At 49.0% G+C, this 15,513-nt stretch overlaps 1 protein-coding gene across 7 annotated transcripts in view; it reads left to right on the top strand.

Annotated features, from left to right (window-relative positions):
• The window catches only part of RABGAP1L (RAB GTPase activating protein 1 like), a gene marked incomplete at both ends in the record, with an annotated part of 518,644 nt that extends 503,350 nt beyond the window's left edge, over positions 1-15,294 (top strand). For 4 of the 7 annotated variants that reach the window (XM_080699625.1, XM_080699627.1, XM_080699628.1 and 1 more), the window contains 5 exons: positions 5,677-5,781; positions 6,844-6,927; positions 10,883-10,954; positions 13,514-13,711; positions 15,142-15,294. In XM_080699625.1, coding sequence (XP_080555751.1) covers positions 5,677-5,781; positions 6,844-6,927; positions 10,883-10,954; positions 13,514-13,711; positions 15,142-15,294 — 612 coding nt within the window. The remainder of the gene's footprint in view (positions 1-5,676; positions 5,782-6,843; positions 6,928-10,882; positions 10,955-13,513; positions 13,712-15,141) is intronic. The other 3 variants (XM_080699626.1, XM_080699629.1, XM_080699631.1) reach the window with 1 other exon arrangement.
• Positions 15,295-15,513: the final 219 nt, after the last annotated feature.

Here is a 15,513-nt window from a genome sequence, read left to right as displayed (position 1 = left end):
CTGATTTTTGCAGTCCTGGGATCAAACCCAGGACTGCACGCGTGCGAGGCCCTTGGGGTTTGAAAAAGTGAAATTGTGCTTCCTGGGACACAGGATGGAGAAGTGGGAAGAGCAGCCCGTTTTTAAAAACCCTGATCCAGGCACGGTGACGCACGCCCGTGACCCCAGTACTTGGAGGCTGAGGCAGGGTCACAGGTTCGCAGCCAGCCTCAGCAACTGCGTGAGGCCCTGCTTCCAGGTAAAGAATAATATAGCGCCGGGGATATAGCTCAGAGGTAGAATTCCCCTTAGTTTAATCCCCAATACCACCAAAAAAAAAAAAAAAAAAAAAAAGGAGAAGCAAAAGAAAGCAATACACATAACTTTAATCATCAGAAAAATATTATTTAGCTGGGCGTGGTGGCGCATGCTTGTAATCCCTGCACTTGGGAGGCTGAGACAGGAGGATTGCACGGGTTCGAAGCCAGCCTCAGCTACTTAATGAGGCTCTCAGCAACTTAGTGAGACCCTGTTTCCAAATAAAATATAAAAAAGGTCTAGGAGTGTAGCCCGGAGGTAGAAAGCCTCTGGGTTCCACCCCCAGCACCACCAAAAAATAAATAAACTAAATTAAATTAAAAAAAGAAAAATATTATTTAAAAATCACTTCCAAGAGTCGTTTTTGCAGATCAGTCTGAAATAATTTCTATAATGGGTATTTCTGAAGTCATTGGTTCCTGAGGGACCCACAGACTTTGATTATCGTGGTTATGAGATCAGTCTCTAAAGAAATGGTGCTATCATGCGTTCTCTCTCTCCCCTCTAACCTCCTCTCTGTCTGTCTTTAGAAAAGTAATAAAGCCCGCGTCCAGCCTGTGGAGCCAGTTCCCTAGATGCGAGGAGAAACCGCTCTTGCCTGCGGTTCCTGCCTCTCCGGCGTTTCTTGGCCCGCTTATCTGCAGCCTCCTGTCCCTGCGCCTGGGGTCTCAGGAAGGGCCTGGCCCGCCTGCACCCCCCCCCCCCGGGCCTTTCCAGTCCCGGTTTACAAAAAGCAGATCTATTACCTTAATCAAAATAGCAAAACTAGCACACATTTAAAAAGCAGTGCAGCAGTGAGACAGCGTGTGAGCACTGAGAGGTAACTGATCTTACCCAGCGTGCCCCCAGCACCCTCTGCCCCAAGGCTCTGCTGATTTCCTCTCTGATGGAAAGAAGCTTCTCAGACTCCTTAAATGAGGACTGCTCAAGGATTGAACTGAAAAGGCCACATCTCCACTGCAGACTCTGAAGCTGCCTGCTTCCGGGCCTTCCCACTCATCATTCTCAAGGAATGAAACAGAAGAGGTACAATTAGTGCTTCCCCACCCAAAACGGGGTCCGGGTTCCTTCCAGCCACAGCGAGTTCTTTGTTGAACTGGAAGCTGTGGGTAATAAAGGGCATATTATTATTATTATTATTATTATTATTATTATTATTTTGTTTTAAATTGAACAGCTGACTTGGCTAGTTCTTTCAAAAATCATTTCTTTTGCAGTACTGGGGATGGAACCCAGGGGCATTCTACTTCTGAGTGACACCCCCAGCTCTAATTTTTATTCTTTATTTTGAAACAGGCTCTCCCTGAGTTGCAAAGGGCCTCACTAAGTAGCTGAGACGGTCCACGAACTGCGATCCTCCGGTCCCAGCCTCCTGAATGCTGGGATCACGAGCGTGCGCCACCGCGCATGGCTTCAAAAATCATTTCTGAAAGACCTTCCTGCCCGATGTCAGCACCACCCCCAATGGGGTGTCACTTGCTTCGGGATTAAAGCCCACTCTCCCGTGCTTCTCTCTCGAAGCTGTCTCCCAGGTGCCCCCTGATTGCAATCAGAACTGTCAGTATCAGTAAGACATCATAAGATGTTCGTAAGGGATTAGAAGACTTGAAAATAACGTGTCAGCCAGGCCTGGTGGCGCAGGCACTTGGAAGGCTGAGACACGAGGCTTGCAGGTTTGAGGCCAGCCTCCGCAATTTAGCAAGATTCTCAACAACTTAGTGATGCCCTGTTTTAAATTAAAAAAAAAAAAAGTATAAAAAGGCTAGAGGTGTAGCTCAGAGGTAAAATACCCGTGGGTTCAACCCCCAGTGTCCCAGTACACCCCCGAAAAAGACAATGTATTATTCAGCGTTACTATCAAATTGTGATGAGGATTTTAGATTTTGGGGTTCAAAATTAGACATTGAGTAGATGTTCAGTACTATGTTCATTGAACATTTAAGATGATTTTTACTTATGTCAATTATAGTAATATAAAGATCTAGAAGCCTCTTTTTAGAATGAGACCCAAGTTATTTTCAGATCTGTGCCTATTTTGATGAGCAGGAGAATTTCTCCTATTTCATTATTTAACATAGAGGAGAAATCTTGGCTGCGACTCCTGGAAGTGTGTGGGCTCCCTCATGGAGAACCCAGGCAGCGGCTCGGCGTTGGTCATGGAGAGTGAGCGAGCCTGCCTTATCTTGACCCAGCGAACACTGTTCAGCAGAAAATGTGTAAATAAAACCACACAGCCTTCAGTACTAATACTTAGGTGTTCCTTCAAAAGTTTCCTCAGGGTAGGCTTCCCCCCTTTTTTTGCGGGGTTGGAGATGGAGCCCAGGGACATTCGACCTTCGAGTTACACCCCTTTCCCTATTTTGTATTCTTTATTTTGAAACAGGGTCTCACTGAGTTGCAGAGGGCCTCACTGAGTAGCTGAGGCTGCCCGCGAACCGCGATCCTCCGGTCTCAGCCTCCCGAATGCTGGGATTACAAGTGTGCGCCACCACGCCAGCATAATGCACTTTATTTTTTTTTTTTTTTTTTATTTTTAGTGGTACTGGGGTTCCTGGAAGCCCTTCTACCTCTGGGCTACACTCCCAGACCTATTTTCTGTATTTTTGAAACAGGGTCTCTTAAACCAGCGCGGCTGGCCTCGATCCTCCTGCCTCTGCCTCCCAAGCGCAGGAATTACAAGCGTGCGCCACCACGCCCGGCATAATGCACTTTATAAAAGCGTTATTCTCTTCACAGCAGAAACTTGTGGGGTACAATACGAGGAGGTTTGGGTGCAGTCTTGTTATAGCAGGTCTCTGGCATGCTGGGTAGAACTTGACCAGTGGGCTGCCATTACAGGAACTTAGCTAGATCCTTAAGAGCACTGACCTGATTAACATGGCTGCTCCTGACCCGCCGCTGCCTGCCCATCCATCGGGGGCTTTGGGGAGGGTGTCATCTCCCGCCCTATGAACAGATGACCCCAGTCATCTGTCTGGCAGCTCTAGCACTGGAAGTTTTGAGCCCATAACCTGCATCAGACATCCTGAAGTTTATAGAAACTTACTTTGCAATATATGCAAGTCGAGCCGGGCGCGGTGGCGCATGCTTGATTTGATCCCATCGCTTGGGAGGCTGAGACCGGAGGATCACAGGTTCGAGGCCAGCCTCGGCTACTTAGTGAAGCTCTCGGCAACTTAGTGAGACCCTGTTTCCAAATAAAATATAAAATATATCTGGGAGTATAGCCTGGAGTTGAAAGACCTTGAGTTCCATCCCCAGTACCACCAAAAAAAAAAAAATTGCAAGTTGGAAATTTTGAGGCCTGCCTCTAACTTTAGCGTATCCATGTTCTAGTGAGAGACCCCCTCCCTAAAACGCAATGCATCAGAACACACCTTAAGAGTCTTAAAGAGTCCTTAGGGACTTCTCCACCCCGGCTACGCAGGAGCTGCACATGCTCTGAATTCTCTGTGCCCTGGGGCGTGGGATCTGGAGCTCGAAGGCAGCGGGAGCGAGGAGCCGGCTGCGGTCCTGTGCCAGCCTCCAGCAGACCGTGCAGCCTGGCCATCTGGGCACGTGGAGGCGTGCAACACACACACACACACACACACACACACACACACACACACACACACACACACACGGCCCCTGGCTGCTGGCCCGAGTCCTCGGGCAGCTCTGGGGCTGGCTTCTTCAAACGGCAGCCTCTCTGCCCCAGGGTTCTCTCTGCTGCACGGATGCCAGGGCCCTCTGCCACGGCGGCCTCTGGGTGCTTAGGGAACGCAGCCCTTCACTCTCAAGCATTACGGGGACCTGCCCTCACCTAACCCAGGGCAGGCGAGGAGCAAAGGAGACGCGGTTCTTCCTGGAGCCGAGAGTGCGGGCGAGACGCCCCTGATCTGTCACCGCGAGGCCATCGGGAGGAGGCAGGTGTTCAGTGGTCAGCTGGCTGGGACAGGGCTGCTGGTACCAGGAGGAGGCCGGGGAGGGAGCCTGGGGGGCGCAGGAGACGGGTTAGCTACCGGAAACGTACACCCCGGGCTTTCACATCGATTCTGGCTCTGTGTCCCACTGAAAGGCAGAACGCTCTCCGAGCTCTCCTGGCCATCCTAGACTGTGCTCTTTCCTGCCTCGGGTCACGGCCACGCCGCTTCCTGCCTGGCTCGCTCTACCACGGTTTGGGTTTTCTCAAGACTCTGCTCTCCGACCGGTTGACCCGTGCGGATGGCTTGTGGGCCAGTGTGCCGCAAGCCTAGTCTGTGTTGTTGTTACTCGGGATTGAACCCAGGGGCATTCTACCTCCAAGGTGCGCCGCTAGCTCTTTTAATTATGTATGTATTTATTATTTTTGTGACACTGGGGATTGAACCCAGAGGCATCTTACCTCTGAGCTAAACCCTCACCCCGATTTTATTTCTCACTTGAAAACAGAGTCTCACTAAGTTACAAAGGGCCTCGCCAAGTTGTTGAGGTTGGCTTAGAACCTGCGATCCTCTTGTCTCAGCCCCGCAAGTACTAGGATTACAAGCCTGTGCCACCACGCCTGGCTTAGATTTTATTTTGAAACAGGATCTTGCTCGGTTGCTAAGGGTCTTGCTACGGTGCTGAGCTGGCCTCAAGCCTGCAATCCTCCTGTTTCAGCCTCCCAAGTGCTGGGATTATAGGTGTGGGCCACCATGCCTGGCTTCAAACCTTGTCTTTGAATTTTCTTACCTAACTGTCATCTGTAGATCAGGCAGTCTACTTGGCTCACTGAATCCGACCCATACACTGCCAATCAGAAGCCCTTACATGAGGCCCCACCCCTTTAGTAGACCCGTCTACACAGAGTGCCTGCTGTGTGACACCTGGAAACGTGTAAGAAGTGTGTACAAAGAGCAGGGACGCCCCTGTGATCGGATCTGAATTCAGGGCGTGCCCGTGATGTCGGATGTGTGACCTGCAGGAGTGAGTCTCTCTATACCTCACAGCCCTCGCTGACGAGTTATGGTCACTGCGAGGGTCGGGAAGAATGCGTTCCAAAGCGCCCAGTGCATAGTCGGTCAGAGAGAGTAGCCCACAGCCCCGAATGGGCAGGGAGGGAAAGAATGGCGTGCAGTAGGCCGGCATGGTGGGCTCACCTGCAACCCCAGTACTTGGGAGGCTGAGACAGGAAGATCACAGGTTCGAGGACACGCTCAGGCAAGTAGTGAGGCTCTCAGCAACCTAGTGAGACCCTGTTTCAAAATAAAAAATAAAATTAGGGCTGGGGTGTAGCTCAGAGGTAGAATGCCCCTGGTGGATTCCATCCCTCCCCCGCCACACACAAAGAATGGCTTGCAGTCCCGAGAATGACAGGAGACAGGGTTTGGTGATGCACATGTTTACGTTCTGGTTGTGCTGTGCCCTGGTTCGCAGGCAGAAGACAAGGCCGATGTGTTGAACAAGGAGCTCCTCTTGACCAAGCAGAGGCTGGTGGAGACCGAGGAGGAGAAGAGGAAGCAGGAGGAGGAGGCCGCCCAGGTAAGAGGCAGGTTTCTCTGCACATTGATGGGGGAGATTCATACTGGAAAGAAGTGAGATTAACGTTGTCCTAAGTTGAGGGTGGTGTTGAAGCCATAGATGTAAACAGCTGAGTCTTAACGTCTTAATACTTTCATTAATACATTAATACTTAATACTTTCATGCACTGTAATTATACAAGGCCAGATTCAAGATGATAGAGTCTACTGGAATATGTCAAAACGAATCGTCTTTGGCATTCGTTTTTTTTTTAATTCACTAAAAAATGTTGGGGGTTTATTATCTAATTTGTGGATTCTCTAAGCCCCCCCCCTTTTTTTTGGTGGTGGTACTGGGGTTCCTGGAAACCCTTCTACCTCCAGGCTACACTCCCAGACCTATTTTTTAAAAATATTTTTTATTTGGAAATAGGGTCTCTTAAGCCAGCGCGGCTGGCTTCGAACCTGCGCGATCCTCCTGTCTCCGCCTCCCAAGCGCGGAGAAGCCACCGTGCCTGGCTTCTAAGGTCTCTTAATGGTCTTTGTTTGTTGGTCAGTTGCTTTACCTCTGGCCCTCTTTGGTCCCTGTGGTCCTTTCTTTTGTCCTTCCTTCCTCTTCCTTCCTTCCTTTTTTCTGTTCTTCCTGTCTTTACATCTTTCTCTTCTCGGTACTAGAGATTGAACCCAAGCGTGTTCTACTTCCCAGCTATACCATATCCCTTTTTATTTATTATTTTTTTCTTTTGTGGTCCTGGGGATTGACACAGGGGCATTATACCTCTAAGCTACACCCCAGCACTTTTTTTATTCACTATTTTGAAACAGGGTCTTACTAAATTGCAGAAGGCCTCGCTAAGTAGCTGAGGCTGGCCGTGAACCTGCGATCCTCCTGTCTTAGCCTCCCAAATACTGGGATGACAAGCGTGCGCCACCACGCCAGGCTTCCAAGGTGAAACTTTCCAAGGAAAGTTTCCAAGCTGCGACTCTCATGGTGGTGACTGCGAATCAGGAAGACTTGCACCTGGATGCTTGAGGAAGCGTGTTAAGATTTTGGCTGAATTCCACGCTTTCTCCTCTGTCTAGCTAAAGGAAGTCTTCAGGAAACAGCTGGAGAAGGCAGAATATGAAATAAAGAAGACGACTGCCATCATCGCCGAGTATAAGCAGGTAACGCGCCACCGTGGGTTCTGCTGCCGGAAACGCGGCTAGTTCTTGCTTTTGTTTTCTGTCTGTTCTGAGCGTTTCTGGAAAGGCTTTCCAGATTGTTCCCTGCGGTGGTGCGCTCTCTGCCCTGACCGGGCAGTGGCTGGGCGTGCTTGCTGACCGCATGGGAGATGTTAGGACCGAATGATCTGGTGGCTGTTTACAGTGCCTGGTGGGTTTAGAAGGATGGGAAATGTTATTACCATGGGACCCTCCTTCTGCCTTCCCCGGAAGCTAATTTGTAGTAGATTCAAACTGGTAACATTTGCCTCTTTGCAAAGTTTAGCAAATGTGGTAAACAGCCACGCCACAGCCAAGGGGATCGCTGTGTTGTACCGGTCACGGCACGGCAGGACTCCTCCCACCACTGCTCCCCTGCTAGCGGGCACTTTCTCCAGTAAACCTTAAACCTCTCTATCTTTCTTTCTTTCTTTCTTTCTTTCTTTCTTTCTTTCTTTCTTTCCTCCCTCCCTCCCTCCCTCCTTTCTTTTCTTTTCTTTTCTTTCTTTCTGGTACTGGGGATCCCAGGAGCATTCTACCTCTGGGCTCTACCTGCAGCCCTTTATTTTGTTTTTCTTTTGAAACAGGGTCTTGCTGGGTTGCTGTGAGTCTGGCCATGTTGCTGAGGCTGGTCTCAAATCTATGATCCTCCTGTCTCAGCCTCCCAAGTACTGGCATGGCAGGTGTGTGCCACCATGCCCAGCTAAACTCCTCCTCTAACAGAGAGCTTGCCCGCCTTGAAGCTGTGTCTAGCCATCACCAGGGTGGTCCCAGGCAGCGCTCTCTGTTCCTGTTGTGTCTTCCTGGCCCCCGCCCTGTTGGCTGGATGTGGCAAGGACCCCCTCATTGCTCAGAGACCCAGTGGTGGGCTACTCACACTCCCGGCTTCCAGAATTTATTAAGCACTACAGAAAATCTCCTCCTCCTCCTCTGCTTCCTCTTCTTTTTCTTCTTTTTGTGGTACTAGGGATTGAACTCAGGGCCATTCTACCTCTGAGATACACCCCCAGCCTGATTTTATTTTTATTTTGAAACATGGTCTCAGTAGGTTGATGAGAGTCTTACTGTTTGCTGAGGCTGGCCTCGAACCTGCGATCCTCTTGACTCAGTTCCCCAAGTGCTGGGCTTCCAGGTGTGCACCGCCTCACCCAGCCCATGTGCAATCTTCTGACCTAAGGGTTTCCCTGAGGTCATCTGCCTCCCAGGGGACACTGACATCTGATGCATACTGTCTTGTTTTTAACATGCTTTTTCTGCTTATAAATAACATTTGTGATTTTGTAGAAAGCTATGAAAATACAGAAAAGCACAAAGAAATTCTCTTAATCTTGTCAGCTAGACATATCATTGCCACATGAAGTTGTTTTTATTTTTGTTCTTGCAGAACTGGGGTTTGCGCTCAGGGACATTCTACCTCTGAGCTACACTACTATACACACACACATACACACACACACACACACACACACACACACACACACACACACACACACACACACTCTGGGATTACAGGTGTGTGCCACCATGCCCAGCTAAGAAATTTATAATATGTATAATATAATATGTATAAACAGGATGAATTGTATTGCTTATTTTTTAGAAGTAGATTTAGTCCTCTTTCTTTCTTTCTTTCTTTCTTTCTTTCTTTTTTGGAGGGGCAGGTCTCAAGATGGAACCCAGGGGCATTCAACCTCCGAGCTACACCCCGGGTCTATTTTTTATTCTTTATTTTGAAACAGGGTCTCACTGAGTTGCAGAGGGCCTCACTAAGCAGCTGAGGCTGTCCGCGAACCGCGATCCTCCTGTCTCAGCCTCCCGAATGCTGGGATTACAGGTGTGTGCCACCACGCCCGGCTAGTCCACTTCTTATATGATGAATATCTTTCCATAAGGATTCCCCATAGTCTGGGAAGATTTCTTAGAAATCACATTTCAGAGCTGTCCTACTCTCTTTTATGACAACAATATGCATATTTGATGCTCGCTACGTGTGAGGCTTAATACGTCAGGGACCCAAAAGATGAGTTGATCCATTCATCTGGTCTCTCTCCTCTGGAAGCTCACCTTGTAATGGGGAGTCACACGTAAGCATGAGGAAGAGGCCAGGGAAGGCACCGGGTGGCTGGCGAGGCAAGGCGCCCTTCGCGGGGATGGTGCGGTTGGAGCTGTGCCGGAGCAGGGGAGCGGGGATGTGCGGACGCAGGAAGACAGGACAGAAGTGGTGGGAGGCAGGGTCAGCACAGAGGTGGACAGGCGGCGCAACGCCACTTATCTCATCTGGCAAGAGATTCAGGGGTGACTTGGGGCCGGATCCCGGGAGGTCTTCAGGGTTAGGCTGAGAGTTTGGATTTTGTCTGTAGCAGGAATTTTTGAGTAGAAAAGCCACTGGGACATTGTGTTGGCTTCACTCTGACCCAGTGAGGAACACAGAGGCTGACCCAAAAGGAGAGGTCTGGAGACAAGGACACAGACCGTGAGGCGAGGCTGATGTCGCCAGTGAACTGGGGAGAAGTGAACTGCGCCCAAATAAGGGGCTGAAAACAGAGAAGCCGGAGACACCAAAGAATGTCACTTTTCTCTCTCCCTCCCTCTCTCTTTCTTTCTTTCTTTCTTGCTTTCTTTCATTCTCTTCATTTTCTGCTTGATAAGGGAAACCATGGAAGGTGACTCTGATATTTTATTTTTATTATTATTTTATTTATTTATTTTTATGGTACTAGGGGTGGAACCCAGGGGTATTTCTACCTCCGGGCTATACTCCCAGACCTATTTAATACTTTATTTGGAAACAGGGTCTCACTAAGTTGCTGGGAGCCTCACTAAGTAGCTGAGGCTGGCTTCAAACCTGTGCGATCCTCCTGTCTCAGCCTCCCATGCGCGGGGATTACAAGTGTGCGCCACCACGCCCGGAGACTGTGATATTTTAAATGTGGGCGAGGAGGAGGAGAAGGGTGGTCATGCTGAATCCATACAAAACGTCAAAGCCCTGTGCCGCGCCCCAGCAGCGCTAAAGCACTAATTCACCCCCACATCGGGCTGCACCCTGTTGCCTCCCTCCTCAGTAGTAATCTTTGGGCTGCTCCTGAGTATTCTCCACCAGCACGCAAGTGATAGCGTCTCATCTCTTTGAAGATAATCAGGATCTAAAATATAATCTAAACACATCCTCTAGTAGGAATTGGCTGTTATTGGTCACATTTCAGAATGCTTGGGTTGATATAGAAGGGTCAAAGGTTTTCATTGAATTACCAGGATGAAGTCGTCATTGTCTTCTTCTTCCTCCTCCCTTCCTCCTCCTTCTCATCCTCCTCTTCTTCTTTTTCTTCTTCCTCCCTCCCTTCCTCCTCCATTTGTGGTGGTACTGGGGATTGAACCCAGGGCCTCACGCACGCTGCCACTGACCTACAACTCTAGCACTCAGGAGAATCTCAGATTTGAGGCCAGTCTCAGCAACTTAGTGAGGCCCTCCACAACCTGTGAGATCCTGTTTCCAAATAAAATATAAAATAGGGCTGGGGGTATAGCTTAGAGGTAAAAGGCCCCCGAGTTCAATCTCCAGTGCCAAAAAGAAAAAGAAAAGATATTCCGTGGCTGGGTGGAAGCTGTTTCTGGTCCATTGATTCTCAGCATAAAACCACCCACTGAGTGGATGCTTGCAAGACCAGGAACCCACTGGCACTTGTCACAGAAAGCGAGTGACAGCTGGAAACCAACCCCCTGTGGCAGGTCTGTGGATAGGAGCTGCGCTCCGCGCCTGGGACCCTCTGGCTCTCCGCTGCGGGTTTCAGAGACCACCAGCATCTGCAGCGCTGCCCGTTTGCGAAGCCTCGGGACGGGCTTTCAAGGCGGCTTTACCGCTGCTGCCGCGCGGCGCGGATCTCGTCGTTTTCTAGTGAAGACACTCTCTTCTTTGCCTTAGATCTGTTCCCAGTTAAGTACCAGGCTGGAGAAACAGCAGGCGGCCAGCAAGGAGGAGCTGGAGGTGGTGAAGGTAAGGAGCACGCGCTTTGCAGGTGCCCTGGGTCTCGCTGCCTCTCTGCTCCCACAGGCCTTCGCAGGGGGAGGGGGCTGGCCCCCGCAGAGGCCCGGCCAGGTGCCTCTGGGCATCCCAGCAGCCCGCAGTGATTGCCTCCGTTGGTGCGGCGTCCTGTGGGCCAGCCCGTGACTCTCGACAACACCAAACCTATGGGCCTTAGAGAACTTGCCAGAAAAACAAAGTAACCAGCTGGTTCTTCAACCAAATTAAAGGAAAGCCCAGAGTATTTACTTTTGTGCAGCCCCCTGGTGGCAGAAGGGCCTCAGTTACGGCTGTTAGTACTAGGGGTTGAACCCAGAACAGCTATACTTTCAACCCTTCTCTATCTTTTATTTTGAAACAGGGTCTTGCCAAATTGCTGAGGCTGGCCCCAAACCTGTGATCCTCTTGTCTCAGACTCTCAAGGACTGTTATTATAGGTGTGCTCCACCGGGTCTGGCTCCCAGCCCTTTTTATTTTGTATTTTGAAATAGAGTCTCAGCCTCCCAGTTACAGAGGTTATAGGCACACATGACCACGCCCATCTGTGATGACCTATTCTTTAGAAACAACAGTAATGGAATGGATTGGCATTCTTTTTCTTTTTCTTTAATACTGGGAATTGAACTCCAGGACCTCACTCAAGCTACACTGAGCTATATCTCCAGCCCTTTTTATTTATTTTGAGTCAGGGTCTCACAAAATACTCAGTCTAGCCTCCACCTTATGGTTCTCTTGCCTCAGCCTGCCAGGGAGCTGGGATTACAGGTGCACATTCTTCTGTCTGGCCGGATTATTTATTTATTCTTATTATTTAAGTTTTGTTTATTCATTAATTTATTTATTTGGTACTGTGGACTGAACCCAGGGGCATTCTACCTCTGAGCTAAACCTCCAGCCCTCCCCCCTTTTTTGCAACAGGGTCTCACTAGTAACTTCTAATTTTTTAAGACCTAGAGCAGACACCAACATGCATCTGACTGATTCATCAAATATCCAGTCAACATTAAATATACAACACAGCTGGGTGGGGTGGTGCACGCTTGTCATCCCAGCATTTGGGAGGCTGAGACAGGAGGATCACAGCTCGCAGACAGGCCCTTTGCAACTCAGTGTGATCCTGTTTCGAAATAAAGAATAAAAAAATTAGGGCTGGGGTGTGGCTCAGAGGTAGAATGCCCCCTGGGTTCCATCCCCAGTACCACAATGAATAAATTAAATAAATAAACAGACATTGAGGGTGTAGCTGTTTTGTACCAGAACTGGGCTAATTGTTCTCCTAGGTTCTTAAGCAAGTTTGTGACAAATGTGTATGTGTATGTTTTGATGTCTAGTGAATATTAATCAGGCAGGAATATGAAGAGCAGAGTGTGGACAGGAGAGGAAAAAACCCGTGGGAGCTCAGCTGACTCGTAGGGACACAGGCCTGGAATAGGGGAGCGCGGACCTGTCAGAGAACCGAATGCTGAGCTGGACCCGGGCTGCAGAGTAGCTCATGAAGAGACGACACCTGTCCCCAGGCCCACACGGCGGGGACTTTTTTTTAATGCATGTGTGGGGAGAGGGGTCTAGTTGTGGTTATGGGCACAATGAGCTTGTTGTAAGAGCAGGACATCAAAATAGAAATTGTATAGCTGGGCATGGTATTGCACACCTATAATCCCAATACTTGGGAGGCTGAGACAGAAGGATCGCAGGTTCAAAGCCGGCCTCAGCAACTTAGCAAGACTCTCAGTAACTTAGTGAGGCCCTGTTTCAAAATAAAGAATAAGCCGGGCGTGGTGGCGCACGCTCGTAATCCCCACGCTTGGGAGGCTGAGACAGGAGGATCGCGCAGGTTCGAAGCCAGCCTCAGCTACTTAGTGAGGCTCTCAGCAACTTAGTGAGACCCTGTTTTGTTTCCAAATAAAATATAAAATAGGGCTGGGAGTATAGCCCGGAGGTAGAAAGCCTCTGGCTTCCACCCCCAGTACCACCAAAAATAAATAAATAAATAAATAAATAAAAGAAAAGAAAGAATAAAATAGGGCTCAGAGGTAAAATGCCTCTGGGTTCAATCTACAGTACTACAAGGGAGAAAAAGAAGGAAGGAAGGAAGGGAGGGAGGAAGTCGTCTGTAGTATCTTTTATTTCTCATTTATTTGGGGGCTAGTTTAGGAAAGCAACACCACCACCATTGAAAAGGTGACTCTTGCTTCATGCTCTGTGCTTCACTGATGATCTGGGCATGTGGCAGAATCACTTTTATTACCTTAATAATGGTCATCTTTGCTTTTTTTTCTTTTTTGCTTTTTCAGTACTGGGGATTGAACCCAGGGGCATTCTACCTCTCAGCTACACGCCCACCTTTTTATTTTGAAACAAGGTCTAAGTTGCTGAGGCTGGCCTCGAACCTACACTCCTCCTGTCTCGACCTCCAAGCACTGGGATTACAGGCGTGCTCCAGTGTTTTTTAAAGAAGCATATATTGTTTCAGGGCGTGCGTTGGCCTGGGAAATACAGCTGGATGTTGGTTGTCTGCTTGGGCTATTTCAGGGTAAAATGATGGCGTGCAAACACTGCAGTGACATTTTCAGCAAGGAGGGCACCTTGAAGCCAGCGCCGGGCAGCTCGGAGGACCAGGGGCTCGAGGCGGATGACGAGAAGGACTCGCTCAAGAAGCAGCTGAGGGAGATGGAGCTGGAACTGGCGCAGACCAAGCTGCAGCTGGTGGAGGCCAAGTGTAAAATCCAGGTTGGAAGTCGGGTTGCAAGATACAAATATCCCTACCTAGGCCAGAGCCACGAGACACTGCTGTGTGTCGTAGACATCTTCTGTCCATTAACGCGTCCTGTGGAATCACGTTTTGTATCATGTTTTTAAACAGTGACATAAACTAACACATAATTTTAAAGGAACTTTTTTTTCTACAGGGGATTCAGCCCAGGGGTGTTCTACCTCTGAACTCGACCCCAGCCCTGTTTTAGTTCTTATTTGAAAACAGGGTCTCACTAAGTTGCCAAGACTAGCCTCAAATCAGCCATCCTCCGGTCTCAGCCTCCTAAGTACTGGGATTACAGACATGCTCCACCAGGTGTATCTGTGAGAACTCAGGCTCGTGCCTTTTTAGTTTACCCTCAGATCTTTTACTCCTTCCAGATTGGTCAGTTGAGTAGCTGATCCTGAAAATAAAAGGTGAAACCCCTCTGCCACCCTTTCCTTGAACGCTGGCCGATACCCACTCCTTTGTTTTGTTTTGTTCGCGGTACCAGGGATGGAACCCAGGGGCATTGCACCCCCATGATACACCCCCATCCCTATTTTTTAGTCTTTTTGTTTTTTGAGACAGGGTCTCATTGAGTTGTGAAGGGCCTGGCTCAGTATCTGAGGCTGTCCGTGAACAGTGGTCCTCTGGTCTCTGCCTCCCAAATGCTGGGCTTACAAGCGTGCGCACCACGCCCGGCCCCTACTCTTTTCTTTGGAGTTTCTTTTTATCTTTATCTCATTTTGCCAAATGCCCTTTACATAACTAAATTAGAAAAATAACATAACTAGAACAAGCGCCCGGCTCCAATGGATTGCATATCCTCTGCCACGTTCTCCCATTGGGATGGCCTGTCACAAGGGATGTTTAGCTCTGTTCCCTGGGCCCTGTCTGTCCTGGGGGCAAAGGCCAACTCTTTGGAGCTGGAACTTGTTCATGCTTACGCTAACAGCAAAAACTCATTCCATCTATAGATTTGTCTTTACTTGTGGTTTTAAACAAGTTATCTCAGGTAGCAAGTGAAACTAAATTTGAACCTAAATGGTAGTTGGGTTGGGGTGGGATGAAATGGGTTTCATTTTGCTGTTCAGAGAAAGCAGAGATTCTGGTTTTCAGTGGTAATCCTTTGAGCTCTAAACTTTTTTCTTCCATTAGGAGCTGATTAGCCGGGCACGGTGGCGCACGCTTGTAATCCCCGCGCTTGGGAGGCAGAGACAGGAGGATCGCGCAGGTTCGAAGTCAGCCGCGCTGGCTTAAGAGACCCTGTTTCCAAATTTTAAAAAATATATAAAATAGGTCTGAGAGTGTAGCCGGAAGGTAGAAGGGCTTCCAGGAACCCCAGTACCACCAAAAAAACAAAACAAAACAAAACAAAAAAAACCCAAAACTGATTAAATCACTCTTTTCTTTCTTTAATTAGGAACTTGAACACCAGAGAGGAGCCCTTATGAATGAAATCCAAGCTGCAAAAAACTCTTGGTTTAGCAAAACCCTGAACTCTATCAAAACGGCCACGGGCACCCAGCCACTGCAGCTGCCTCCGGCCACCCAGCCACCCAAGGAGAGCACATAGTTCCTGCTGCATCACGCACAAGAGCACAATGATCAAAGCCTCAGAGCCTGGAGGGTTCTTCCTGGTGTCCCTTTGAAGGAAAGCAGAGGAGCCAGAAAGCAAGGCAGAACCTTCCGGTAGCTCTCAGTCTTTCTCGTATGACACTTTTCAAAGGGATATTGTTTAAACTGACCCGATGTGGAATATCTGTTTTCCAGCTTCCCGATGGAAGGCCATGTT

This window comes from Muscardinus avellanarius (assembly GCF_963383645.1).
Source record: "Muscardinus avellanarius genome assembly, chromosome: 7".
Taxonomy (NCBI): Eukaryota; Metazoa; Chordata; class Mammalia; order Rodentia; family Gliridae; genus Muscardinus; species Muscardinus avellanarius.
This window is presented reverse-complemented; position numbering and strand designations above follow the sequence as displayed.